Below are 27,923 nucleotides of genomic sequence, written 5' to 3' on the forward strand. Positions count from 1 at the left end.
CCACAATAGGTTGGTTCAAATGAAAAGCTGATACCACCTTAGGAAGAAATTGAGGACGAGTCCTCAATTCTGCCCTGTCCATATGGAAAATCAGATATGGGCTTTTACACGACAAAGCCGCCAATTCTGACACCCGCCTGCCCGAAGCCAAGGCCAACAGCATGACCACCTTCCACGTGAGATATTTTAACTCCACGGTCTTAAGTGGCTCAAACCAATGTGATTTTAGGAAATCCAACACAACGTTGAGATCCCAAGGTGCCACTGGGGGCACAAAAGGGGGCTGAATATGAAGCACTCCCTTAACAAACGTCTGAACTTCAGGCAGTGAAGCCAGCTCTTTTTGAAAGAAAATAGACAGGGCCGAAATCTGGACTTTTATGGATCCTAATTTTAGGCCCATAGTCACTCCTGACTGTAGGAAGTGCAGAAATCGACCCAGCTGAAATTCCTCTGTAGGGGCCTTCCTGGCCTCACACCAAGCAACATGTTTTCGCCATATGCGGTGATAATGTTGTGCTGTCACATCCTTCCTAGCTTTTATCAGCGTAGGAATGACTTCATCCGGAATGCCCTTTTCCATTAGGATCCGGCGTTCAACCGCCATGCCGTCAAACGCAGCCGCGGTAAGTCTTGGAACAGACAGGGCCCCTGCTGCAGCAGGTCCTGTCGGAGCGGTAGAGGCCATGGGTCCTCTGAGATCATTTCTTGTAGTTCTGGGTACCAAGTTCTTCTTGGCCAATCCGGAACCATGAGTATAGTTCTTACTCCTCTCTTTCTTATTATCCTCAGTACCTTGGGTATGAGAGGAAGAGGAGGGAACACATAAACCGACTGGTACACCCACGGTGTCACTAGGGCGTCCACAGCTATCGCCTGAGGGTCCCTTGACCTGGCGCAATATCTTTTTAGCTTTTTGTTGAGGCGGGACGCCATCATGTCCACCTGTGGTCGTTCCCAACGGCTTACAATCAGCTTGAAGACTTCTGGATGAAGTCCCCACTCTCCCGGGTGGAGGTCGTGTCTGCTGAGGAAGTCTGCTTCCCAGTTGTCCACTCCCGGAATGAACACTGCTGACAGTGCTAGCACGTGATTCTCCGCCCATCGAAGAATCCTTGTGGCTTCTGCCATTGCCATCCTGCTTCTTGTGCCGCCCTGTCGGTTTACATGGGCGACCGCCGTGATGTTGTCTGACTGAATCAGCACCGGTTGGTTTTGAAGCAGGGATTCTGCTTGACTCAGGGCATTGTAAATGGCCCTTAGTTCCAGAATATTTATGTGTAGGGAAGTTTCCTGACTCGACCATTGTCCTTGGAAGTTTCTTCCCTGAGTGACTGCCCCCCAACCTCGGAGGCTTGCATCCGTGGTCACCAGGACCCAGTCCTGTATGCCGAATCTGCGGCCTTCGAGAAGATGAGCACTCTGCAGCCACCACAGCAGAGACACCCTGGCCCTCGGGGACAGGGTGATCAACCGATGCATCTGAAGATGCGATCCGGACCACTTGTCCAATAGATCCCACTGGAAGATCCTTGCATGGAACCTGCCGAATGGAATTGCTTCGTAAGAAGCTACCATCTTTCCCAGGATTCGCGTGCAGTGATGCACCGACACCTGTTTTGGTTTCAGGAGGTCTCTGACCAGAGATGATAATTCCTGGGCCTTCTCCTCCGGGAGAAACACCTTCTTCTGTTCCGTGTCCAGAATCATGCCCAGGAACAGCAGACGCATCGCAGGAATCAGCTGTGACTTTGGGATATTCAGAATACAGTCGTGCTGATGCAGCACTTCCTGAGATAGTGCTACGCTGACTAGCAACTGCTCTTTGGACCTCGCCTTTATCAGGAGATCGTCCAAGTACGGGATAATTATAACACCCTTCTTTCTGAGGATTATCATCATTTCGGCCATTACCTTGGTAAATTACCCTCGGTGCCGTGGACAGACCAAACGGCAGCGTCTGGAATTGGTAATGACAGTCCTGTACCACAAACCTGAGGTACTCCTGGTGAGGTGGGTAAATGGGGACATGCAGGTCTGCATCCTTGATGTCCAATGACACCATAAAATCCCCCTCTTCCAGGCTTGCAATAACCGCCCTGAGCGATTCCATCTTGAACTTGAACTTCCTTATATAAGTGTTCAAGGATTTTAAATTTAGGATGGGTCTCACCGAACCGTCCGGTTTCGGTACCACAAACATTGTGGAATAGTAACCTCGCCCCTGTTGAAGGGGGGGGTACCTTGATTATCACCTGCTGGAGATACAGCTTGTGAATAGCTGCCAGTATTACCTCCCTTTCTGTGGGAGCAGCTGGCAAGGCTGATTTGAGGTAACGGCGAGGGGGAGTGGCCTCGAACTCCAGCTTGTATCCCTGAGATACGACTTGCAGAACCCAGAGATCCACCTGTGAGCGAACCCACTGGTCGCTGAAGTTCCGGAGACGCGCCCCCACCGCACCTGGCTCCGCCTGTGGCGCCCCAGCGTCATGCGGTGGACTTAGAGGAAGCGGGGGATGATTTCTGTTCCTGGGAACTGGCTGTCTGGTGCAGCTTTTTCCCTCTTCCCTTGCCTCTGGGCAGAAAGGAAGCGCCTCTGACCCGCCTGCCTTTTTGGGGCCGAAAGGACTGTACCTGATAATACGGTGCTTTCTTAGGCTGTGAGGAAACCTGAGGTAAAAATGTCGACTTCCCAGCGGTTGCTGTGGATACGAGGTCCGAGAGACCATCCCCAAACAGTTCCTCACCCTTATAAGGCAAAACCTCCATGTGCCTTTTAGAATCAGCATCACCTGTCCACTGCCGAGTCCATAATACTCTCCTGGCAGAAATGGACATTGCATTAATTCTAGATGCCAGCCGGCAAATATCCCTCTGTGCATCCCTCATATATAAGACGACGTCTTTAATATGCTCTATGGTTAGCAAAATAGTATCCCTGTCGAGGGTATCAATATTATCTGACAGGGTATCGGACCAAGCTGCTGCAGCACTACACATCCATGCTGAAGCAATTGCAGGTCTCAGTATAGTACCTGAGTGTGTATACACAGACTTCAGGATAGCCTCCTGTTTTCTATCAGCAGGCTCCTTTAAGGCGGCCGTATCCTGAGACGGCAGTGCCACCTTTTTTGACAGGCGTGAGAGCTCCTTATCCACCCTAGGGGATGTATCCCAACGTAACCTGTCCTCTGGAGGGAAGGGGTACGCCATCAGTAACTTTTTAGAAATCACTAGTTTCTTATCGGGGGAACCCCACGCTTCTTCACACACTTCATTCAACTCATCCGATGGGGGAAAAGTCACTGGCTGCTTTTTCTCCCCAAACATAATACCCTTTTTTGTGGTAGCCGGGTTAATGTCAGAAATGTGTAACACATTTTTCATTGCCGTAATCATGCAACGGATGGCCCTTGTGGATTGTACATTTGTCTCATCGTCGTCTACACTGGAGTCAGACTCCGTGTCGACATCTGTGTCTGCCATCTGAGGTAGCGGGGCGTTTTTGAGCCCCTGATGGCCTTTGAGACGCCTGGGCAGGCACGGGCTGAGCAGCCGGCTGTCCCACTGCTGTTACGTCATCTAACCTTTTATGTAAGGAGTTGACACTGTCGGTTAATACCTTCCACATATCCACCCACTCTGGTGTCGGCCCCGCAGGGGGTGACATCACACTTATCGGCACCTGCTCCGCCTCCACATATGCTTCCTCATCAAACATGTCGACACAGCCGTACCGACACACCGCACACACACACAGGGAATGCTCTGACTGAGGACAGGACCCCACAAAGTCCTTTGGGGAGACAGAGAGAGAGTATGCCAGCACACACCACAGCGCTATATAATGCAGGGATGTACACTATAATGAGTGATTTTTCCCTTATAGCAGCTTATATACACAGAATTGTGCCTAAATTTATGTGCCCCCCCTCTCTTTTTTACCCTAGAAGTCTGGAACTGCAGGGGAGAGCCTGGGGAGCGTCCTTCCAGCGGAGCTGTGAAGAGAAAATGGCGCTGGTGTGCTGAGGAAGATAGCCCCGCCCCTTCATCGGCGGGCTTCTCCAGCGTTTTTAAATGTATAATGGCGGGGGTTAATGCACATATACAGTTTATTAGACTGTATTATGTGCTTTTTGCCAAATAAGGTACTCTAATTGCTGCCCAGGGCGCCCCCCCCTAGCGCCCTGCACCCATCAGTGACCGGAGTGTGTGGTGTGCTAAGGGAGCAATGGCGCACAGCTGCAGTGCTGTGCGCTACCTTAATGAAGACCGGAGTCTTCAGCCGCCGATTTTCAACTTCTCTTCGTTCTTCTGGCTCTGCAAGGGGGACGGCAGCGCGGCTCCGGGACCGGACGACCGAGGCTGGGCCTGTGTTCGATCCCTCTGAAGCTAATGGTGTCCAGTAGCCTTAGAAGCCCAAGCTAGCTGCACGCAGGTAGGTTCGCTTCTCTCCCCTCAGTCCCACGAAGCAGTGAGTCTGTTGCCAGCAGATCTCACTGAAAATAAAAAACCTAACAAATACTTTCTTTTCTAGGAAGCTCAGGAGAGCCCCTAGAGTGCATCCAGCTCTGGCCGGGCACAGATACTAACTGAGGTCTGGAGGAGGGGCATAGAGGGAGGAGCCAGTGCACACCAGATATAGTACCTAATCTTTCTTTTAAGAGTGCCCAGTCTCCTGCGGAGCCCGTCTATACCCATGGTCCTTACGGAGTACCCAGCATCCACTAGGACGTCAGAGAAATTATAGTATGACTATAAAAATAAAATAAAAAAAGCTTATGGCTGCTAAAAACCAGCAGCCCATTGACCATGGTCCGACTCCAGCCGAACCAAACAAAAACTGAATTGCCTGAGCCAGGAGGCGGGGATATAGGGACGGGCCCGTTGCATACTGGGAGGCCGAAAGCTTAGATCGTTTTGTGCCAATCCGCTGTCGCAACCTCATATCCCAATGTTATCCTGTAGATAACCTGTGGACCCTGCAGGAGAAATAGAGGTATATATATTCAACATCTATACACAAGTGCATCTCAAGCACCCCTGCAGAATAGCCTGCTGAATCCTACACAGAGGCGCAGATGAAAGGTTCTCATGAACAGTAGCTGGAGATTTAATTAATGTACTGAAGAGGTGATGAAAGATCTCTTTCACAGTGTACGGGGCTGAAAGGAGTCGTATGGTGGGTGTGTGATCTGTATGAGGACACGGCAGGACCAGATTATGTGGAAAGACCATTAACCCTTCCCTTTGACCTTACCCTGCTTCCTTGGAGCTCAGCATTTTGGCCCAGATGAGGTCCGTGTCCACCGTTTCCTCTCGGGGGTTGGTCGAGCTGACCTGAAGCATCAGACTTTCGCAAGGAGCTCCCGTTAAAGTGGCTAAGCCCTCAATGGCACGGCCAGCCTGCAGGGCAAAGTACGAGCCGTGAAGCTTAGCCAGGGCCTTTTCAATTAGAGCCACCCAGAGTTGCTTTCTTTGGGCCTGCAAAGAAGACAAATACCAGTCTGCTCCAATACAAATGACATCTCTTTCACAAGGACCTATGTTGCAGCAGGGTTTTGGCAATGAGTACCTGGGAAAAGAGTAAATATCCAGATTCATCGCACGGCAACATATCGTCCACCAGGACTGTGCTCCATGTCCCATCTTTGCATAGCCGCACCTGGTAGGCACCTTCTGGGCAGATAGTCCTGGTGATCATCACCCGTTCCACCAGCTCTGGTCTTTCTGCCAGCACAGCCAAAGCACTCAGGAACCTACACAAATGAGGAGACGTCAGAAGTTATTGCCATATTCCCGTCAGGCTTAGTCTTCCCATTAACAAGAGTTACACCAAGTGCCTTTAGCGATCGAATACCAAAAGCCCAGTATCGGGCGGAGATCCACTTGTGGTAAGGGGTCCTGACAATACAATGCCTGCCTGAAACGGGCAAATGGGATTAGTGCACATACAGATGTGTCCCTATACACTACTGCTGCAGTTGCACCAAGCAGCCCCTCTCGGCACGCCATGTCCTCTGCGACCCTGTACGCGCCGGAAGTCTTTATCACCCCCAAGTCGCAATGTGATGTGACTAGGATGCACCAGGAGATTACACTGATTAATCGGATATGTGACGCATGTATAAATGTGTGCGTCTAAGTCTGTATATGCAGTGCTGCGATGCAGTGGCCATGGCTTTTTTCCACGCCAAGTTTCATTGTGCCCTGTATACAGACTCAGTTGCACACAGATATACAAGTGTCTCATATCAAATTAATCGATTCGTGAGGAGAAGCGACCCAAATATTGCACTGAGCAGATTCCTTAAATTGTGATCAAGGGGCCTTATTCAGGTTTGTGAGCAAACCAAAAAAGTTAGCAATAGGGCAATGCCATGTTGCACTGCAGGAGGGGCAGATGTAACATGTGCAGAGAGAGTTAGATTTCATTGAGGTGTATTCAAACTGAAATCTAAATTGCAGTGTAAAAATAAAGCAGCCAGTATTTACCCTGCACAGAAACAAAATAACCCACCCAAATCTAACTCTCTCTGCACTTTTTACATCTGCCCCACCTGCAGTACAACATGGTTTTGCCTAATTGCTAACTTTTTTTGTTTGCTAACAAACCTGAATAACCCTCAAGAAGCATTTTCGGGCCAATATAGACACCTGGCCCCATCATAGCCGCACCTGGCGTCTCTCTCATGCCATGTGCTACGTGCCGCATGGCATACTGATTCTAGGTGTAGAAGGGTACATCTGTAGCAAAACACAGCAGTGCTAGGCAAGTGAAGATCCAAGCTAGACCAGAAGTAGACATCCCGTGGTTTTCCTGCTCTGGTGGAACTACAAATTGCAACATGGCCTGAAATGCACCTCTGTATATAGTATTTGAGGTTGAATAGAGGCAAATTGCCCATCGTGTTCAACCTGTTTTAAGTTGTGATGATTCTACATACTTGCTAAATAATGTTTTATGACTAGTTAGCTACTATAACTCATGTTACCCCCGGATTAACCACGTTGATATTTTAAGTATTATAACCTTGGATAGCTTTTTCATTCAGAAATGTATCCATTCCTTTTTTAAATCCAATTACAGAGTCCGCCATTACCACCTTCCCTGGCAGGGAATTCCACATCCTGATTGCCCTAACAGTGAAGAACCCTTTCCTCCGTTGCGTTCGGAACTTTCTCTCCTCCAGTCGCAGCGAGTGCCCACGTGTCCTAAACTGTGTTCTTTTAATAAATAATTCCTCTGATAACTCTTTGTGATGTCCCTTTACATATTTGAAGATAATAATATCTCCTCTTAGGCGCCTCTTTTCTAGTGTATACATATTCAACCTAGTAAGTCTTTCCTTATAGTCCAGTCCTTCTAGACCTTTAATCAATTTAGTAGCTCGCCTTTGAACACTTTCGAGTTCACTGATGTCTTTTTTTATACAATGGTGCCCAAAACTGAACACAGTATTCCAGGTGCGGACGTACCAATGACTTATACAGCGGCATGATTACATCCGAGTCCCTCGTCTCAATTCCCCTTTTTATGCACGCTAGCACCTTACTTGCCTTCTTTACTGAGTTTTGACATTGTGTACGGTTATTAAGCCTATTATCAATGAATACCCCCAAATCTTTTTCCAACTCTGTTTCCCCTAGGCGTTCCCATTTAATATGTAGGATGCAAGTTTGTTTTTAGTCCCAAAATGCATAACCTTGCATTTGTCTGTATTGAACCTCATTTTCCATTTAGACGCCCAGAGTTCAAGTTTAGATAAATCATTCTGCAAGGACTCCACATCCAATTCTGAATTAATTACCTTACACAGTTTAGGATCATCTGCAAAGATTGACACTGTGCTTTCCAGGCCTATTTCTAGGTCATTGATAAATATGTTGAACAGTAGTGGTACGAGTACGGACCCTTGTGGTATTCCGCCGACTACTGGGGACCAGGTTGAGGATTTCCCGTTGACCACTACTCGCTGTACCCTGCTATCCAACCAGCTGCTTATCCATGTGCAAATAGTTTTTCCTAGGCCAATCTACTTTAATTAGATGACAACAGCTGTAGAGCCACTGGTTGCCTATGGCTGGGCTCAGTGGGTGACTTCTCATAACTACAACAAAATGCACATTCCCCTCCCGTAGCTGGTAATAATGCATCTGTTTCCACCATTGCTGCACTTCTCCTATACATTCTGTCACGTACTGTACCTGTTACACATAAAGGGATATTCAATAAGAGTCGGATACATTCAGACATGCAGTTGTCGGAATGGATCAGACAACCCCTATTCAATGGACGGCCAAATCCGCCGTACACAGGGTCCTGTCCTGCCGCTGCTGTCAGTGGCTGCGCTGACAGCAGCGGTCAGGAGTGCAGATAGCGGCGGCCGTGAGCGGGACTGCGGCGGGGATAAGCTGGGCAGCAGGGGAACAGAGATCGGCGGCCGGAGCTGGCTGCGGGGGGACATGTCTGGGGCGGCCCTCCCCTGGGACGACCAGTCCGGACAGCAATTAGCAAAGTGCGCTTTCAATGGAAAGCCACTCCCTCTGCTATTATGGCAGCTCTATCTAGGTTCTAGCGGCTGCAGCTGATGCAGTCCCTAAACGCCTGGGCTGCTTGTTAATTTGTTTATCAATTCCAAGTGGATGAAAATGTCCTGCTTTTTATATAGTAACTGCACCCAGGTCCGAGAGGTGAATGCTGCATAAACCGAACATGTAATAAGTACGCCCGCTCCCACCACTGGCACCACTAAGAAACAAAAGCTATTAGTATTCAATGAATCCAAAAAATGTAGGTTTCGGCGGTGTCAGCGCAGAACAGGAGGATGCCGACTACACTGGCTGATTTAAGCTTTTCCACAGAGGTTAAACACTGCCTAAGCGGGCTCTGCAGGAGGTGGTAACTTTGCCCTCAGCGCTGGAAAAGGTTCTTTAAAAAACAGAACAAGAGCAGAGATCCCTAGCTAGAGCTGTTGTTGAAGAATTCTGTGTGTTCCACAGTCCCTGAATACACTAACACTGCAGGCTGGCTGGATATAATTGAGTGTTGGCATATGTTTTCAGGGAGGAATACAAGACAAAACAGATGAGCTTTCAGATAAAAAGTTACAGCAACGTAACAAACTGATACACAGCTCCATGCATTGAAGTTACTACAACTTTGAAAACACCGACAGGAACCAGGAAGCCCTACACAGTCACTAGTAACTCTGCATATTCACAATGTGACCACAGGGGGGCGTTGCTGGACCCACTGTAACCAGCAGGAACTCCCAGAGTTCAGTTTGCACTCACCAGGGAATAGTATAACTTTACAAAGGAAAAGGTTTATGAACGGAAAGGTCCTTGTGGATAAAAATGACTTCAGAAAAAGTAACCACATGTACAGTTCAGCAAGAGACACCAGGACAAGGGCCAGGTAAGGTACCTGCTGCACCAACGTGAGCTTTGGATAGATATTAGCAATATCATCTGTAATTATCAGACAATTATTTAGCCGGCAGAGGGTGTTTATAAATAATTATTAATTAAAAAAAAAGACTATTAATCCTAAAACATGACGCAGGACTTTATTATTGCTGGAGGCAATAGGGGTGATTTAAAATTATTGATATCTATAAGTATTATGTATAAGATATAAAATAAATCTCTGACATGCCCAATATGAGAACCAAATAGGGAGTTTACCCCTTAAGGTCCAGAAAGAGACAAATGCAATATTTTTTTTTATTTTTTTTAAACAGTAGCAGGAATATGTAATATTTATAATTTAGTATATTCAATAAAATTTTATTTTTCCAGGAGAACTAATGGCACCCATACATCAGACAGAACGTTTCCCCAATCTGCCAGCAAAACGCCGATCCACGGCCAGCGATGATCGGCAATCCGTCGGGGAATCAGGAAAATTAAACACGTTAATTAATTCTTAATTTGCCGATCTCGAGCGTTTTCAGTCGGGATCAGGGAATCGGGCTCTTTAAACATGTTTAATATTCCCAATTTCCAGCTGTCGGGGGAACCGGAAATTGCCCCAATACATCATGGATGTGTGGGGGCAATTAGACTGCTCTTACTTACATGCTACTTGGGCAATAATTGTAGGCCTAGTGCCCATGTTCCTCTCAGTTTGAGTATCATTTACCCAGGCTGGCTTTGCAGCAGACATCTCTGTATAGCGTACAGTTGTCAGAGACAAACTCAATCGAGGAGCCATGGTCCAGTCATCTCATCTCAGACAATCACACACAGTATAATGCGAGACAGAAAACGTGTGAACACAAAGCCATTGGAAATCTGCTGAAAATGTACAGGTCACATGTGCTCACCAACAGTTTCCCAGCAACCCTTGCAGTATGTCAGACGGTCTCGGAGTTCGAAAGACGGACCACTTCACCGCGCGATCCTTGAAGATGCTGCAGTTGATTTCTTGCGGCCGCAGCCACTGCTTCACACGCTGCTGGACGCTATCAGACTCTGGAAAGCCGACGGATCGGGGACCAGGAGGGAAGCTGTCATCCACAAAATTGACCCTGTTCTGGGATGGGGACAGCCAAGAGGACAACTGTCAGGAAAGGGGTAGTAGTATATAGATAGTGTGACAAGGGGACAGAGGAGGGAAAGAATGAGAGAGGATTAGTACAGAATGAGAGGAGATTCTGAGGAGAGTGATACTGCTTTGTGCAATGAATAGTAATGCGGGTTAGGAGCACCTGGGACTAGAGCGGCCAGGATGGATGGATGGGCAAAGAATACTAGGAAAATGATAGAGAAGGAAGGTGACACTGGGGTTCAGAATAAAGAACATGTACCCATAATAGGATACATACTGAAAGAACAGATAATCAGAAACACAAGTAGAGACACACAATAATATTTCAATATTAGAAGATCAGGCGAGAACATTTTTGTGTCAATCACAATACCAAATGTAATCTCTTGGCTTTGGTGCCCTTAGTTTAGTGAAGTCATCATGTGACATTGTACTGTGACCAATCAGATGCCGGTAATTTTCTTGTACATAAAATGAAAGCTAGTGTCTTATTGTCTGCTGTGGTTTCTAGTTATCTGCTCAGCAGTTGCCCCCTATAAAAAAAAACGTGCTTCATAAATTGTATGATCAATAAGAAATATTAATTGGGCCTTGTATACGAAGCATAAACTGGATGATGCACAGAGCAAAATACCTATGGCAGTTAACACAGGCGGACTCAAAATGCATGGGTGTACAGAGCAGCAAAACTCAGCAGCAGCTAATAAGAGGAGCTGGGTGCAGCAATCAGCAGCAGCTAATAAGAAGAGCTGGGTGCAGCACGCAGCAGCAACTAATAAGAAGAGCTGGATGCAGCAATCAGCAGCAACTAATAAGAAGAGTTGGATGCAGCAATCAGCAGTAGCTAATGGGAAGAGTTGGATGGATCACAAATCAGCAGCACTAATGGGAAGAGTTGGATGCAGCAATCAGCAGCAGCTAAAAGGAAGAGGTGGATGGAGCACAAATCAGCATCAGCTAATAGGAAGAGGTGGATGGAGCACAAATCAGCAGCAGCTAATGGGAAGAGTTGGATGCAGCAATCAGCAGCAGCTAATAGGAAGAGGTGGATGGAGCACAAATCAGCAGCAGCTAATGGGAAGAGTTGGATGCAGCAATCAGCAGCAGCTAATGGGAAGTGTTGGATGCAGCAATCAGCAGCAGCTAATGGGAAGTGTTGGATGCAGCAATCAGCAGCAGCTAATGGGAAGAGTTGGATGCAGCAATCAGCAGCAGCTAATGGGAAGAGTTGGATGCAGCAATCAGCAGCAGCTAATGGGAAGAGTTGGATGCAGCAATCAGCAGCAGCTAATGGGAAGAGTTGGATGTAGTGAGGGCTCTTGTAAAATGTGTAGGTGGTGGAACAAAGCAAGATTACAGATATGAGAGAAGGGGGAGGGGGGTTGGACACAATTTAAGTATTGGCAACAAATACATTTACACTTTGAAAAAGGACCTGAATTTAGCAGCAACTCTGGTCTGGCAGAGATAGCGTATCATCTTATACTGTCAATGTGACACATTTTGCAGACTGGTTACAGGATGTTTGGGGGATGAGCTTTGTTGCCTGTTGTACAGCCCTGTCCCTGTCTAGCAGCCCAATAATGTCCCTACAGTGTAACGCCTTTGTTGTTATTTCCTATAATACTAACTGCGGTCTAGAGATGCTGTATGGCCAGACATACTGGATGAAGCAAGAGATAATATGGGTCCAATATTTCATTTATTAGGGCACTGGCTCCACAGGATGTCTCCCAATATAAAAGCAAGTATGAATGCACTTTAAATATAATATGGCTTTATTAGAAAATAATATGCGGTGGTCACCTGTCTGATGTCAATAGTTAGGTACCTGAAATGTCAGCACATATAGTTACCCCAGAGCCTCCTAAGATTCCTCACACTGCCAGCAGTTTAAATGGAAACCACTGTGTTATTGTGTACACAATAGTGTCATGTAATGTGGTGCTGAAACAAACTGTCAGGTGTCCGTTTCAGCTTCGGTGTCAGGTTCGTCTTCTAGCGGCTCCTCATTGAATATCGAAGTGCAGGTAAAGTGGTTTTATTGAGCGTAGCCACGTTCAAGGCTGTTACAGAGATCGCTGCCTACAACAGTGTATAACAGGAGACAGAGCTGGGGCTCATTTGCACCGACTTTCGGTCTTCACGCCTAGCGAGACTGCTGGGTTACACGTAGAGCTGGTTACATGACGTAGATGAGAAAGTGACCATTGGGAATGAAAACAGGACACAACTCGCAGGTGACCAAGCTATAAGTGGTTGCATCAGTTGTCTTGAGGTAGGCGGTATACACAGTATAAGTGGATGTAGAACACACATATACAAGTGCGGCATCTATTACCTGTATCGGGACTTGGGATTTTAGAGATAAAGTTTTCTGTAATTTGGAGCACGATGCCTAAAATATACTAAATTACATTTATAAATAGCTCCCTCTCGCCAGACGTCCCCCGGCTGTCACTTCCTTAGTCATTACATTGCTTAGCAGAGTTTCTCAGCAACTACAGTGATCGTAACCATCTGTCTACGATAGGATCACCATTTATTTACTTTCCTGGAAAACGGGTTTCCATAAAAATTAAAAGATCCCTTATCTGTACGGTACATAGAGTGTCATTGTTTGTACTTCTAAGGAAGCTGTATGGATATATTGCCTGGGGGATGGCATTCTGCCAATGGGACAGGTCCAGCAGTAGCTTTCAACGCTCATCTTTGTTATTCATGAACCACTGGAGGCAACTGCAGGTCATCGGAGGGTTCCACGCCAGTCTGCCCAATGGTTTTAGAATAGCAGGCATTAATAAGACAAAACCAAATAGGTATTGTCTTTTTAATGATTCCTATTTTAAAAACATTGGGCAGACTGGCACGGGACTCGCAGTTAGCAGGCTATTACATTTACCCCATGGCGTGGTGGAGATGTACTGGGAGTCTTCCTTCCACTAATCTCTTCACTCACAGCCTAATCGAGGCAGCGGTTTCCACCCTCCCACCATGCCGGCCTCTAGTGCATTGCATCCACCACTACGCTGGGCTTCACCATCAGCTACCTGCAGCAGGTCGCCAGTGATCATCAAGGGTGCTGATACCTGCCTACAGCTGTTCCAGGCTTATCTACAGCTCTTTGTCAATCTGCTTCCATTCTTTGTTGTTGAATCCATGGACATGTGTCACTGGCTGCTACTCGGGCCTCCCTCTCTCTGTCTTAAGGCAGCTTAATATATATTCTACCTTCTCAGCGTGACTTTCACACGCCCTGCCGCTAGAGGATAATGCACTGTAACCTAACCACTAAGCTTTGCAAGGTGTGCCAAAAAATGAAAACAAGCTCTGCAACTTTGTTCCTTTCTTTAGGCTTCACAAAACATCCACAGATGATACCACACACGTTAGCCAGGCAGATTCCTCCAACCCAGAATAGAAGTACACCTAACACTCCTCCAACCTCTCCTGACTAGCACGGTCATCTCACAATATGAACGCAGCTCATTTCTGATATGCGGCCTTGCCTTACGTGAACCGAAGTCAGTGGCAACGGAGTTGGGTGACTACACAGATTATAGGAGATCTTTAAGGTCCATACACATTAGACGATGTCGCTCTGTGAGCGACGTCGTCTAGTGATTCCCCCTCCCGGGACAGCCGGTCGGCGGCTGCATGTACACACTGAGCGATATGACCGCTCATATCGCTCAGTGACGTCACGCCTCCGCCGGCCGTGCATGCAGCTCCTGGACGACCGTCCAGATAGAGCATGCATGCACTACCGTCAGCAACGATCATTGCCGACCCGCGGGGCCACACATCGGTCGTCGCTGGCGGCATACACACTTGCCGATAAAATGAGCGACGTCGCTCAGGGAAGGGGAAAATGAGCGGCGTCGCTCATTTTATCGGCAAGTGTGTATGGGCCTTTAAGAAGCGTTTCTTCAGAAGCAATAGCTCTGGGAGAGAAGCTGCAGATAGATCAGAACATGAGGCGTCCCTGAACTGGATCAACATTTTGTTGCCGACCGCACATATAGGCTACAACACAAACTACAACACCTTGTGGAAGGCGGCTCTGAGGATACAATGCTAAGGGAGGAATTCAATTAGGCGCGAAGTTTAGTGAGCACAAAAACCTTGTGAACCTTGCACTTAATTTTGGATTACCACAGGTATGGGCGCTCCAGATACCCGCGATATTTAATTTAAAAGAATGGCCATGTGGTTTCTAGCCCTGAAAACACCATGGCGTAAGCATAATAAAAAAAAAAGATAACTACACTTCTTGATGGTCCCTGCGGCTCCCAGTGGTCTCCCCTCCATCTTTGCACTGGGGAGGGGGCTGCTGGGAGATGTAGCTCTCCTAGCTGCTGCCACTGGGGGGTATCATGTAACACTGGTGGTGGTGTCAGGGGTTGGGTGGAGGGGTTGTTCATACACACACGTTCACACATACTTACAAACACTCACACACACTGGAGTCTGGATCTTGACTGGAGAAGCCGGAGGAGAAGACATCGCTTCGGAAGGTGAGTAATTACTGACTAATTAAGCTAACTGGAAACTTCCAATTACTTAATTAGTCCTCGGGGGGTGGGTGCCATCGGGGTGCCAGAGTAAGTCCCGATGATTTTTCCTAAAAATAGAGAATTTAGGAAAAATCAGACTCACTCTGGAGGTGTGACAAAAAAAAGATGCTACGTATCATTTTCTGTCCTGCAACTAAATGGCAAACCCACGCGGCTGTGGGAAAAACCTTGTGCCGCTGGGTTATTTAAGTTGCTCGCCTTTAATTGAATTCCCCCTGAAGAATCTACTTCTCTCTTGTGAAGTATAAGACCTTTGAGTCTGCAAGATAGACCTCTGACACACATAATACTCTGCGGGGAAACCCAGCTCCAGTCCGATCTCTCTCCAGCAAGTCTCTCCAAGAAAGGCTCATTCCACACAATCACTGTAGCCCCAGGGCATTACAGAAACTTTGAGGCCTCTCAGCGAAACTAATGTACATGGTTGGGTTTCTGATATGATTATTATATGGTCGTTGTTTCTTGCGCAGCTGCGTTACCGGGTTGTTGTTCTTACCTACAAAGGGCGGTGGGGATTTGGGCACTCACCCACTCAAATAAATACATTGTGCCTGCAACTTCTCCCCTCCTAAAGTGGTTTAAATAGCAGGTTTATAGTTCTGGGATAACCTTGCCTCCTCTTACTCACAAATATATGACCTGACACTCTTTCTTTATGAGGCTCTTGCCCTTATTTATCAATGAGTGATAAATTTCACTGTGAGTGATAAATTGCACCAGCCAATCAGCTCCTAACTTCCATGTCACAAGCTGGGTTTGAAAAATGACAGTTAAGAGCGGATTGGCTGGTGCAATTTATCACTCACAGTGAAATTTATCACTCATTGATAAATAAGGGCATAAGTCTACTGAGATTTTTTTTTATTAGTTCCTCCATTTAATTGTCGACATACTTATTTTTTTCTCACCGTGAGGCAGGTGTATCAAACCTTGGAGACAGATAAAGTATCAGCCAATCATCTTCTAACTCCCACTTATCAAACACAGCCTGTTAGGAGCTTACGGATAGGTACTTTATCTTTGACCAAGGTTTGATACATATCCCCCTATAGGAATACCATATATTAAGCTGTGCACGTTTTATTCTGTGTTTTTTTTATTTTTAAATAAATATACAAATTTATAAATAGAAATATGTATATTTCCTTTACATCTACTTACTGCTATCCAGTCAAAGGGGGTGTGGGGGGGGGGGGGGATTCAACTGTACGTGATGTGCTGCTCCAGGAATGCCACATTGTGCCCACTGGAATCACCTCTATGGGGTGGGAGGGAAAACTTGCGTAGTTGGCATTACCGTAACTGTGCGCAGCTGCCCTTCATGTAAGACTGAATTCCCCCCAAAGATCTCCCTTTATGACATGCTGATCAGTTCTGAATTACATTTTCCATTTTCTTAGCTGTTGGTTTTAAATATATTACTCTACATAAGATCTAACTGGTAGTTACTTGGGCAAACTAAAATTACCCTGCGCAGGCCAGCCACGTTATTTACACCAGGTTGAAGGTATTATTAAATTGGATACCACGAGTATCGGGAGCGCCCATACCCATCCGTGGTAATCCAAAGTCAATGTATATTTAATATGACTGGCAGCATCACCCTACACGCAGCACTGGACCGGGGCGTTGTGTGCACAGCTAAATCTATGGACTGGGCACATTTACCAGTGGTATGTTTTGTTTTTAAAGAAATAGTAATGCTAGAACAAGGGATTCGGCCCAGAGATTTGGAAGGAGGATGATATAGGGACCAGGAAGTATTAGCTCCCAGTGTTAATGCCAGTAAGGGTGACCAGGAAGTATAGAGTACACAATGTAAGCATGCCAAGGCAAACAGTCACTATGAATAAGAAATAGGGTAAAGAATGGATCAGTCGGTGATGCACAAACGGTCATAATGGGCCTGATTCACAGCTACATGCAAACTCAATGGTTTGTGTAACTCTCCGATGATTCGCACATGCGCAGATCAGTGGATGCAAGAATGGTCCCAGTGTCCCCCTAACCGACAGCCTGATTCACATTCTAAGGGGTGGACATGGCGAGCGTTTAACAAAACGGGGGCGTGTCGGCCCATTTTGTGATCTTGGTCTTCTGGCACAGATTTACTGGAGTGTGAAAACACCGGCTATCCTGAGTAACCTGAGGTTTATACGGACGACCGATGTTCACTTAGATGATCCAATGCTGCGTATTTGGACGCAGCAGTAGCGGATCAGAGGAGCCGGCAGGAGGCGTATCTTTACACAAGACGGTACCTGAAGTATTAGGGCCATCCCATGAAAGGTCCCATATGTGACACTGTAAAACAAATCTGTAGCTGTCTATCTTGTTTTCAACACAAGTTGACAAGTTTAATTACAGCTCTTTCTCATAGGTTTTCATAAATAAAAATAACACAGGCTCTCAATACAAAGAGTTCAGCTGAATTATCAAGTAGAAGTTTTCTTTATGTCCCCTACATGACATGGAATGGCCCATTAGCATATTTTAGCACAGCAGCTGCTTCCAAAGATAGAGCGGCTGTGCGAACGGCATCTATCTCTGTACCAGGCCCAAGTCACTAGATCCTACTGAATGGACGTTGGTTCAGTCCATGAAACAGCTGCCTCTATTCTGTGTAGGTGCTGGATCTATTTCACCAAGCCTATAATGACGGAAAAAACAGCATAGGAGGTAATCAAGGCATTTTTTTTTTTTGTAAGATCAGCTCACCTCTCGACAAAAGCTGACAATGTTCTCCCAAAGCTCCTTGGCCTCTCCTTCATCCGTCTGCCGTTTGGTCTCGGCCCGGACACTCTCTCTCCGCCGGAGCATCCGTGTCCTCTGTTTACGGTGCTGTGCTAGGTAGCCTTGCGGTGTGTGGCAGGCTACACAGTGTGTGGAGTGAGTCTCATTTAGGAGGGTACAAGCCGGACAGGCCCACTCTGCCCTACGGGGAGCAGGTACGGGGAGGACTGGAATGCTGGAGGGCGACGGTAGGGCCTCAGTTACGGTTGGACCATTCTCTCTCTCACTTTCCCGAACTGTCCCACAGACTCGGCATCTACTGGTGCTGCCAAGGTTGCGCAAAGTGCATTTCCCGCACGGCCAGCTGGTGTCTGGACTTTGTGGCTCAGTAGAGGTTGGTGTAGCATCAGCTGTCATTACTTCTTCTTCCAAGACGCTCAGGCGTTTAGGAAGCCGATTTGGAGCAGAAGGAGGAGAGAGCGGATTATCCGGTGCCACCTCCCTTCGACTTCTTGGAACGGGAATATTATGTGGACCGGGTGATAGTGGCAGCGGAGGCAGCGGTCGTGGGGAATCTGGCTCACGGAGAGAAACTGTTGCTTGTTCATCCGTGCCTTGAAAGGCAGCAGGCGGTGGGACAATTTCTGGAACCACCAGTGCCTCTGGAGGTATTTTGGGCAAGGACAATTTGCGTGGGCCACCACATGCTGAGCAGGAGTTGGATACCGGAGTGTTAAGTAGAGTGCAACGAGGACAGCTCCAACCTGCACTTGCTGCAGGCGGGAGACTAGAGGTGGTCATGTCCTCCGGTTCCGACTCCTGGACGGGGGATACGGCCTCCTCGTGTGGTGCACTTGGGATGCCATTGGGTACAGGTGGAGGTGGCAAGAACCCACAAAGCTGACAGCCAGTGAGAGGAGGTGAAGGGTTGCTGGGAGTAGGATTGGAAAAGGTGCAGCGGCTGCAGGACCAGCGTTGTTCTGCCGAGCTCAGGCGCAGGATGTGGTTGAGGTCTGGCAGGTGGCGCGGAGCTTCACAGATGGAGCAGTGTCGCTGCCCATGGGGATTCAGAAAGGTACAGCGGCAGCATGACCACTGCCCACAGGCAGAGGGGGCCGCCATCTGAACCGGAAGCCTAAAAGACAGGAGACAAAAGTGACAGTGGTTAGCAACAAGCTAAAGGTACACTGCATTCACTCATACAAGCTGTCAGAGATAAATGGTTCCAAAACAGCACCTACAGTATAGTCATCTGACTTTGTAGGAACATCCTTGTAAATACAAAGGTTAGTAGACTGAACCACTAATGCAGACCATAGAACATATCCCAAGATGATCCAAGTCACTCATTTCTGCTGCCCAAACACAGAGAGCTATCAGCCAAATCTCACTGCTCCATTTATTCAGGTGTTACCCAGACAGCGCTGCAGGTCTGCCAGGTGCAATGGGGGCTACATACGGTGATGAGAATAATAATTTGACCTCCCCGCTAAAGTGTGACCAGACAGGCTGGGAATGCGGTCAGGTAGGACAAGCCCACACGTGGTACAATGCGACGGAGGTGGCCATCCAAAATCACACTGTATGCGGTGTGTGTACAAACCAGACTGTGGAGCAATCATAGGCTGTCAAAGACTTAATCACTCCATGAACAAACTTGTTATTCAAATGAGTCAATTAGGACAAAGGAGGAAGCACACAGGAACGCTAAAAGGAATGCAAATGTATTTAATTAAAATCTGCAGCAGGGAGTGTACAAGCCTAAACGGAGTCATGTTTTATTGGAGAAGTACATTACCATGACAAATTGCCTAATCATTCGTTTTACTGGTGCAGAGTAATAGTACATGGACGTGTAAATAATAGTGATGCTTTCTGGTCTTAGATTAGGGGTGTGGTATTGAAGGTCGACCACTATTGGTCAACAGTAACTAGGTCGACAGGTCAAAAGGTCGACATGGGTTTTTTAATCTTTTTTGGTGTCGTTATCGCCATACAGTGACCGGGAACCCCAATTAGTGCACCGTGTCCCTTCGCAGGGCTCGCCATGCTCGGGAAAGGTGCCTCAACTCCGCTACCGCTGCGCTCGGCACAGGTTACCGTTCCCAATCGCAGTCCACGTGGATCTTAAAGTATGAAAAAGTAAAAAAAAAGAAAAATGTGAAAAACTCATGTCGATCTTTTGAGCTGTCGACCTAGACACCCTGTCAGCCTAGAAACCTTGTCAACCTAGTTACTGTCGACCAAGAGGGGTCGACCTAGACACTGTCGACCTAAAGACCGGATACCTAAGATTAAATTGACTTCAACAGCAGAAATGGATATGGAACATGTCAATGTAGGTGACTGCTTCAGTAATTAAGTAACTAAAACGTGCATCTACGTGCTGTAATATAATACATTCCCACGTCTACGGCACAGCTAGAAAACCCAGTCGGACAACGGCCGCATCTGCCTGTGCATCCGGTCGGCAACCATCTATGCTAAATGTGCTCTGTGCTCGCCATTCGTTCCGGCCATGTGCCACACGACTGGATCTTTCCATGTTTGGATGCGTGTATCTACGTCTATGGCGGGGATTTACTTTAATGGAAGAAGCAGAAAGTATGAATAGAATTCTAACACACGCATTAAGAATTTGTGTGATAAAATTAATAATATTCCTAAACACTCTCATTGCCTGTGGGTGGAAATCCCTCTGAAACAAGTAGTTGGAAGACCTGTTCTTGGACACTCTCATGCTCACGTGTCACGTGTTTCACCTATAAGGTGCTGGTGACTTAATTTGCTCAATACTAACCAGCATGTTCAGTGGGCAGCAATCAACGGGGCAAACTTTTATAATAGGTGGTACACTCAGATGCTTGGTCTATAGGCAGACAAATATTGTTCAAGATTTATGTATAGCAAAAGAGAAGTTGGGCCTGAGTTGAATGTATGACCGTTTTGGCACTGCACATGTTCAGAAATCACACATACACAAAAACAGTTGTACACATTTCAGTCGCATCTCCACCTGTAATTGAAGAGGTATACTTGGGAAGCATAGGGGATTGCGAATAGGAAGCGGATACACCACAATGATGGATGGAACGCTGCACACGGGAGAATATACGCATTTAGGTCCAGGAGCATCAACAATTTCCCTTCAACTCTGCGTCATGCCATGTGTGTCTGCTGATCAGACAAAATGACGCAGAACAGTAGGGCTGCTGGCGCTGCGCACAGGAATATACTGTATCTGATTTCTGTTTGCACCTTCATAGTCTGCAAGCGGAAAGTTAGTGTCACACACCCCATGAAGCTGCCGGAAGACGTACCAGAGGCAGCCTGCGGGGAATTGAACCGGCCCCTATGTCATATCCTCAGAGGACAAGTTAGATAAAAGAGTGGCTTATTGTTTTATTTCACATACTGCCAGCATGTCTACTAACCAGTGGCTGCGTCAATCTACACATGATCTCTCATGCTTATTTGCGAGATCTCAGAAATGCACAAGACGCAGCACCACAACATAAGACGGATAAGACTTGCAAGAATCACTGCAGGGTGTGTGGGAGGTGTGTGTGTGTGTGTGTGTGTGTGTGGGGGGGGGGGAAGGGTGTTGGTGGTATAGCAGTTAGACAGTTAAAAGATAGACTGTCATTAGTTCAACCCCATTTGGTTAAAAGTCAAGAGGTTGATACAAAAAAATTGTGTTAGTTGGTGTTTTTTTTTTTTTTAAATTCTCTTACATCCTAGAGGATACTGGGGTTCCATTTAGTACCATGGGGTATAGACGGGTCCACTAGGAGCCATGGGCACTTTAAGAATTTGATAGTGTGGGTTGGCTCCTCCCTCTATGCCCCTCCTACCAGACTTAGTTTAGAAAATGTGCCCGGAGGAGCCGGTCACGCTGCAGGAAGCTCCTGAAGAGTTTTCTGCATTTATTTTGTTTGTTATTTTCAGGCAGGGCTGGATGGCACCAGCCTGCCTGCTTCGTGGGACTTAGGGAAGGGAACGGCCCAACCTCTTGAATGGTTAATGGTACCGTTCCACGCTGACAGAACACTGAACTCCTGAGGGGACTATTCACAACATTCGTACACTGCCGCAGCACGCCACCACCCCTAACAGAGCCCGAAGAATGAAGCGTGGTGAGTACTAAGCCGGCGTCCTGGCTAGCGGGGCGCTGGTCATTATGGCTGCACGAGGGCATGGAGACGCACGGCTTCTAACCGCGGCGGAATGCATCTCCAGACAGTACACAACTGCGTCTCAGTACACTGTACACAGTACCCACACTGGCACAACAGCCTTAAAACGGTTTTCTCTCCATTTTAAGCACCAGATTACCTCAGCCACTATAAAAAAGCGGAAAGACTGTGCGCCATTGAAGGGGCGAGGCCTTCACTATGAGCGGATCAGGCAGCTCACCAGCGCTATTTTCCCTCTGCAGTGGACACAGACGCTGACTGACAGGGACGCGCAGCTCCTCCGGAGTGTCTGCAGATTACCTCAGCGGTACCAGGGGGTCATAGCAGGGGGGGGGAGCGATTATTAGTGTACTAAATCCCCTATCAGGGTACTTAGTCTGCGGCCCGGCTAAGCTTGGCATTAGCGATAAGGGTGTGGTGGGGGCTGGCTTCAAACAACTATGTCTCCCTGAAGGGCTCTTTGTGGGTTAATTGTGCTAAACTGTGTGTGTGTGTGTGTGTGTGTGTGTGTGTGTGTGTGTGTGTGCTGTCACATTTACATTATATCAGGCAAAGAGTGTGTTTCTTGTAGAGCGGAGTGTTCTCCCCCTTTGAGATTGACATCACCTGGTCTTTCCAGACGATGATTGAGAACAATCCATGACACTGGCAGGTCTCAACTGTCCAAAGGGGGCAGTACAAGGTATTAACTCTGCAGGGTGCCCAAACTTTTGCGGACGCCATTTTTTGTTTTCTGTTCTTTTGAAAGTGTAAATGATGGAAATAAAATCAAACTTTTTTTGACATGTTATAAGAATGTCTAATCTGTAATTTGATGCCTTTCGGAGATTTTTCCATCTTTCCTTGGCTTCTTTTTGCACATTAAAATGAATTTTTGCCTGGGGTGCCCAAACTTTCGATCCCCACTGTAGACCGACTGGAACACCCACGGTGTCACTAGCGCGTCCACAGCCACTGCCTGAGGGTCTCTTGACCTGGCGCAATACCTCTGTAGCTTTTTGTTGAGGCGGGACGCCATCATGTCTATCTGTGGCAGTCCCCACTAACTTGCAATCTGTGCGAAGACTTCCTGATGAAGTCCCCACTCTCCTGTCTGCTGAGGAAGTCTGCTTCCCAGTTGTCCACTCCCGGAATGAACACGGCTGACAGTGCGCTTACATGATTTTCCACCCAGCGAAGAATCCTGGTGGCTTCCGCCATTGCCACTCTGCTCCTTGTGCCGCCTTGGCGGTTTACATGAGCCACTGCGGTGATGTTGTCTGACTGAATCAGAACCGGTAGGTCGCGAAGCAAGGTCTCCGCTTGATGAAGGGCGTTGTATATGGCCCTCAGCTCCAGGACGTTGATGTGAAGACAAGTCTCTTGACTTGACCAATGACCTTGGAAGTTTCTTCCCTGTGTGACTGCTCCCCAACCTCAGAGGCTCGCGTCCGTGGTTACCAGAATCCAGTACTGAATGCCGAACCTGCGACCCTCTAGAAGGTGAGCACTCTGTAACCACCACAGGAGAGATACCCTGGCCCTGGGGGACAGGGTGATCAGCTGATGAATCTGTAGATGTGACCCGGACCATTTGTCTAGTATGTACCATTGGAAAGTCCTCGCATGGAACCTGCCGAAGGGAATGGCCTCATAAGATGCCACCATCTTCCCCAGGACCCGAGTGCAGTGATGCACTGACACCTGTTTTGGCTTCAATAGGTTCCTGACCAGAGTCATGAGTTCCTGGGCCTTTTCTATCGGAAGATAAACCCTTTTCTGGTCCGTATTCAGAATCATGCCTAAAAAGGTCAGACGAGTCGTAGGAACCAGCTGTGACTTCGGGATATTGAGAATCCAGCCGTGTTGCTGTAACACCTCCAGTGAAAGTGACACGCTGTTCAGCAACTGCTCTCGTGATCTCGCTTTTATGAGGAGATCGTCCAAGTACGGGATAATTGTGACACCCTGCTTGCGCAGGAGCACCATCATTTCCGCCATTACCTTGGTGAAAATCCTCGGGGCCGTGGAAAGCCCAAACGGCAACGTCTGAAATTGGTAATGACAATCCTGTACCGCAAATCTCAGGTACGCCTGATGAGGTGGATATATGGGAACATGAAGGTATGCATCCTTTATGTCCAGGGATACCATAAAATCCCCCCCTTCTAGGCTGGCGATGACCGCTCTGAGCGATTCCATCTTGAACTTGAACCTTTTCAAGTATAGGTTCAGGGACTTTAAATTTAAAATGGGTCTGACCGAACCGTCCGGTTTCGGGACTACAAACAGGGTTGAGTAATATCCCCTCCCTTGTTGAAGTAGGGGAACTTTGACCACCACCTGTTGAAGATACAATTTGTGAATTGCATTTAACACTATCTCCCTTTCTGGGGGAGAAGCCGGTAGGGCCGATTTGAAAAATCGGCGAGGAAGCACCTCTTCGAATTCCAGCTTGTAACCCTGGGAAACAATTTCTATTGCCCAGGGATCCACCTGCGAGTGAACCCAGATGTGGCTGAAAACTCGAAGACGTGCCCCCACTGGGGCGGACTCCCTTAGCGGAGCCCCAGCGTCATGCGGTGGATTTAGTAAAGGCCGGGGAGGACTTCTGTTCCTGGGAACTAGCTGTGTTTTGCAGCTTTTTTCCCCTGCCCTTTCCTCCGGCAAGAAAGGACGCACCTCGTACTCTCTTGTTTCTCTGTGACCGAAAGGACTGCATTTGATAATGTGGCGCTTTCTTAGGTTGTGAGGGAATATAAGGCAAAAAATTTGATTTACCTGCGGAGACCAGGTCCGAGAGACCTTCCCCAAACAATTCCTCACCCCTGTAAGGTAAAACCTCCATATGCCTCTTTGAGTCGGCATCACCTGTCCATTGCCGGGTCCATAGGACTCGTCTAGCAGAAATCGCCATAGCGTTGACTCTAGAACCCAGTAGGCCAATGTCTCTTTGAGCATCTCTCATATATAAGACAGCATCTTTAATATGTCCTAGGGTCAATAAAATGGTATCCTTATCCAGGGTATCAATCTCCGTCGATAAGCGTATTGTCCACGCTATTACAGCGCTACAAACCCATCGCCAGTCTGAGTAAGGTACCAGAATGTGCGTAATGGACTTCAAGGTAACCTCCTGCTTGCGATCAGCAGGATCCCTGAGGGTAGTCGTATCTTGGGATGGCAGCGCTACCTTTTTGGATAGGCGTGTCAACGCTTTGTCCACCCTAGGGGAGGATTCCCACCGTATCCTGTCCTTTGCCGGGAAAGGATACGTCATAAGAATCCTTTTGGGAATCTGCAGTTTCTTGTCTGGAGATTCCCACGCTTTTTCACATAACTCGTTCAGCTCATGAGAGGGGGGAAAGGTTACCTCAGCTTTCTTTCCCTTAAACATGTGTACCCTCGTGTCAGGGACAGAGGGGTCATCAGTGATATGCAGTACATCCTTTATTGCAATAATCATATATCGAATACTTTTAGCCAATTTTGGCTGTAACTTTGCATCATCGTAGTCGACACTGGAGTCAGAATCCGTGTCGGTATCAGTGTCTACTATTTGGGATAGTGGGCGCTTTTGAGACCCCGAAGGTCCCTGTGACATAGGGACAGGCAGGTGTTGATTCCCTGCCTGTTCCCTAGCCTCAGCTTTGTCCAATCTTTTGTGCAATAAATTCACATTAGCACTTAAAACATTCCACATATCCATCCAGTCAGGTGTCTGCGTTGTCGACAGAGACACCACATTCATTTGCTCCACCTCCTCCCTAGGAGAGCCTTCTACCTCAGACATGTCGACACACGCGTACCGACACACCACACACTCAGGGAATCCTCTTATCTGAAGACAGTTCCCCCACAAGGCCCTTTGGAGAGACAGAGAGAGAGAGTATGCCAGCACACACCCAGCGCCAAAGACCCAGGAAAAACACACAATATGTTTACCCAGATAGCGCTATAATCATGTATTTTGCGCCAAATTATGTGCCCCCCCCCTTCTTTAAAACCCTCTTTCACCGTGTAAGCAGGGGAGAGTCCGGGGAGCTTCCTCTCAGTGCTGTGCTGTGGAGAAAATGGCGCCTGTGAGTGCTTAGGAACAAGCTCCGCCCCCTCAGCGTCGGGCTTCGGTCCCGCTAAAATATTGAAAAAACTGGCGGGGGCTCTTAAATATACAGTGCCCAGCCCGTATATATAAATTTTTGCCAGAGATTGAGGTTCATATTGCTGCCCAGGGCGCCCCCCCTGCGCCCTGCACCTTTACAGTGTCTGCCTGTGTGTGTCTGTGTGGGAGCAATGGCGCACAGCGCTACCGCTGTGCGTTACCTCACTGAAGATCTGAAGTCTTCTGCCGCCCCTGAAGTCTTCTTTCTTCTCATACTCACCCGGCTTCTATCTTCCGACTCTGCGGACGGACGGCGAGGGTGAGACCTGCGTACCGATCCCTCTGGAGCTAATGGTGTCCAGTAGCCTAAGAAACAGAGCCTAACATTAAAGTAGGTCTGTTTCTCTCCCCTCAGTCCCTCGATGCAGGGAGTCTGTTGCCAGCAGGCTCCCTGAAAATAAAAAACCTAACAAAATACTTTATTTTCAGGAAACTCAGGAGAGCTCCCTGTAATGCACCCAGTCTCCTCTGGGCACAGTAATAAACTGAGGTCTGGAGGAGGGGCATAGAGGGAGGAGCCAGTGCACACCCATACCTAAAGTTCGTCTATCCCCATGGTCCTTACGGAGTCCCCAGCATCCCATAGGACGTAAGAGAAAATGGGAAAATCCACCCATAGTGGACGCATCAGTCTCTAGGCTGTCACGAAAAATTTTATTACCTGTTCCTGGTGCAGCCTCCCTAAAAGACACGGCTGCTCGTAAAATTGAGACTACACTCAAATCATTGTACACAGCTGCTGGGGTGGCCCAAAGACCCACTATTGCATGTGCGTGGATCACAAAAGCCATTGCTAAATGGTCATGTAACCTAATTGAGGGATTAGATTCCTTGTCTAGGGGGGGATGTTGTTTTACTCCTGCAGCATATACAGGACTCTGCGAACTTTATGGTGGAAGCCATTAAAGAGATAGGCTTGCTTAATGCACGCACCACCGCTATGGCAGTGTCGGCACGCAGGGGCTTGAGGCTACGCCAGTGGACTGCTGACGCGGATTCCAGGAAAGGCACGGAAGGCTTACCATTCACAGGAGAGGCCTTGTTTGGAGAGATGAATTAGTCAAATGGCTTCTCCACAGCTATTGCGGGTAAGTCTATGTATCTTCCTTCCGCAGCCCCCATGCCCCCCCCCCCCCCCCAAGAAGACTTACTCAGCTTCTAAGCAGCACCGAGCTACGCCAATTTCTTCATGAGCCATTGGGAAGACAATTTCATCTGGTCCAGGCAGGAGCTCAACGCGAACCTCATCCTGTGGTCTAGGTACATTTACGACATATTGTTCATATGGAAAGGTGACTTGGATTCACTTACAAATGTAATTAGATATATTAACAATAATGACCACAATCTACACTTCACAACTACCTACAGTAAAACAAAAGTCGCATTTCTAGATTTAAACATAATCATTGAAAACAATGAAATTCAGACAAACACTTTCCACAAATCAGCAGATGTGAACAGTTCCATTTTAATATCAAGTGGCCATTACCCTAAGTGGTTAATGAATATACCCATGGGACAGTTCAAACGACTGAGGAGAAACTGTTCAAGACTGACAGATTATGAGACTCGGGGACGAAACTTATCAAATAAACTGATAGAATAAAAACTACGACAGTAAGATCGTTCAGGACACATTCAACAAAGTGAGAGACATGGAGAGAGAACCACTATTGAACTACAAACAGAAACAGGAAGCGACAACAGTAAAGAAATAA

The 27,923-nt window shown here is 47.5% G+C and overlaps 1 protein-coding gene across 4 annotated transcripts in view; it reads right to left on the reverse strand.

Annotated features, from left to right (window-relative positions):
- CAPN15 (calpain 15) overlaps positions 1 to 27,923 on the reverse strand; it is a 99,506-nt gene that overhangs the window by 12,566 nt on the left and 59,017 nt on the right. For 3 of the 4 annotated variants that reach the window (XM_063934766.1, XM_063934767.1, XM_063934764.1), the window contains exons 2-5: positions 17,851 to 19,000; positions 10,332 to 10,540; positions 5,576 to 5,759; positions 5,261 to 5,484 (exon numbers count right to left, since the gene is read on the reverse strand). In XM_063934766.1, the coding sequence (XP_063790836.1) occupies positions 5,261 to 5,484; positions 5,576 to 5,759; positions 10,332 to 10,540; positions 17,851 to 18,987 (1,754 nt within the window). In that variant the 5' untranslated portion in view covers positions 18,988 to 19,000. Of the gene's footprint in view, positions 1 to 5,260; positions 5,485 to 5,575; positions 5,760 to 10,331; positions 10,541 to 17,850; positions 19,001 to 27,353; positions 27,459 to 27,923 lie in introns of all 4 variants that reach the window. The other variant, XM_063934765.1, reaches the window with a different exon arrangement.

The sequence above is a fragment of the Pseudophryne corroboree genome, chromosome 7, assembly GCF_028390025.1.
Source record: "Pseudophryne corroboree isolate aPseCor3 chromosome 7, aPseCor3.hap2, whole genome shotgun sequence".
Lineage (NCBI taxonomy): Eukaryota > Metazoa > Chordata > Amphibia > Anura > Myobatrachidae > Pseudophryne > Pseudophryne corroboree.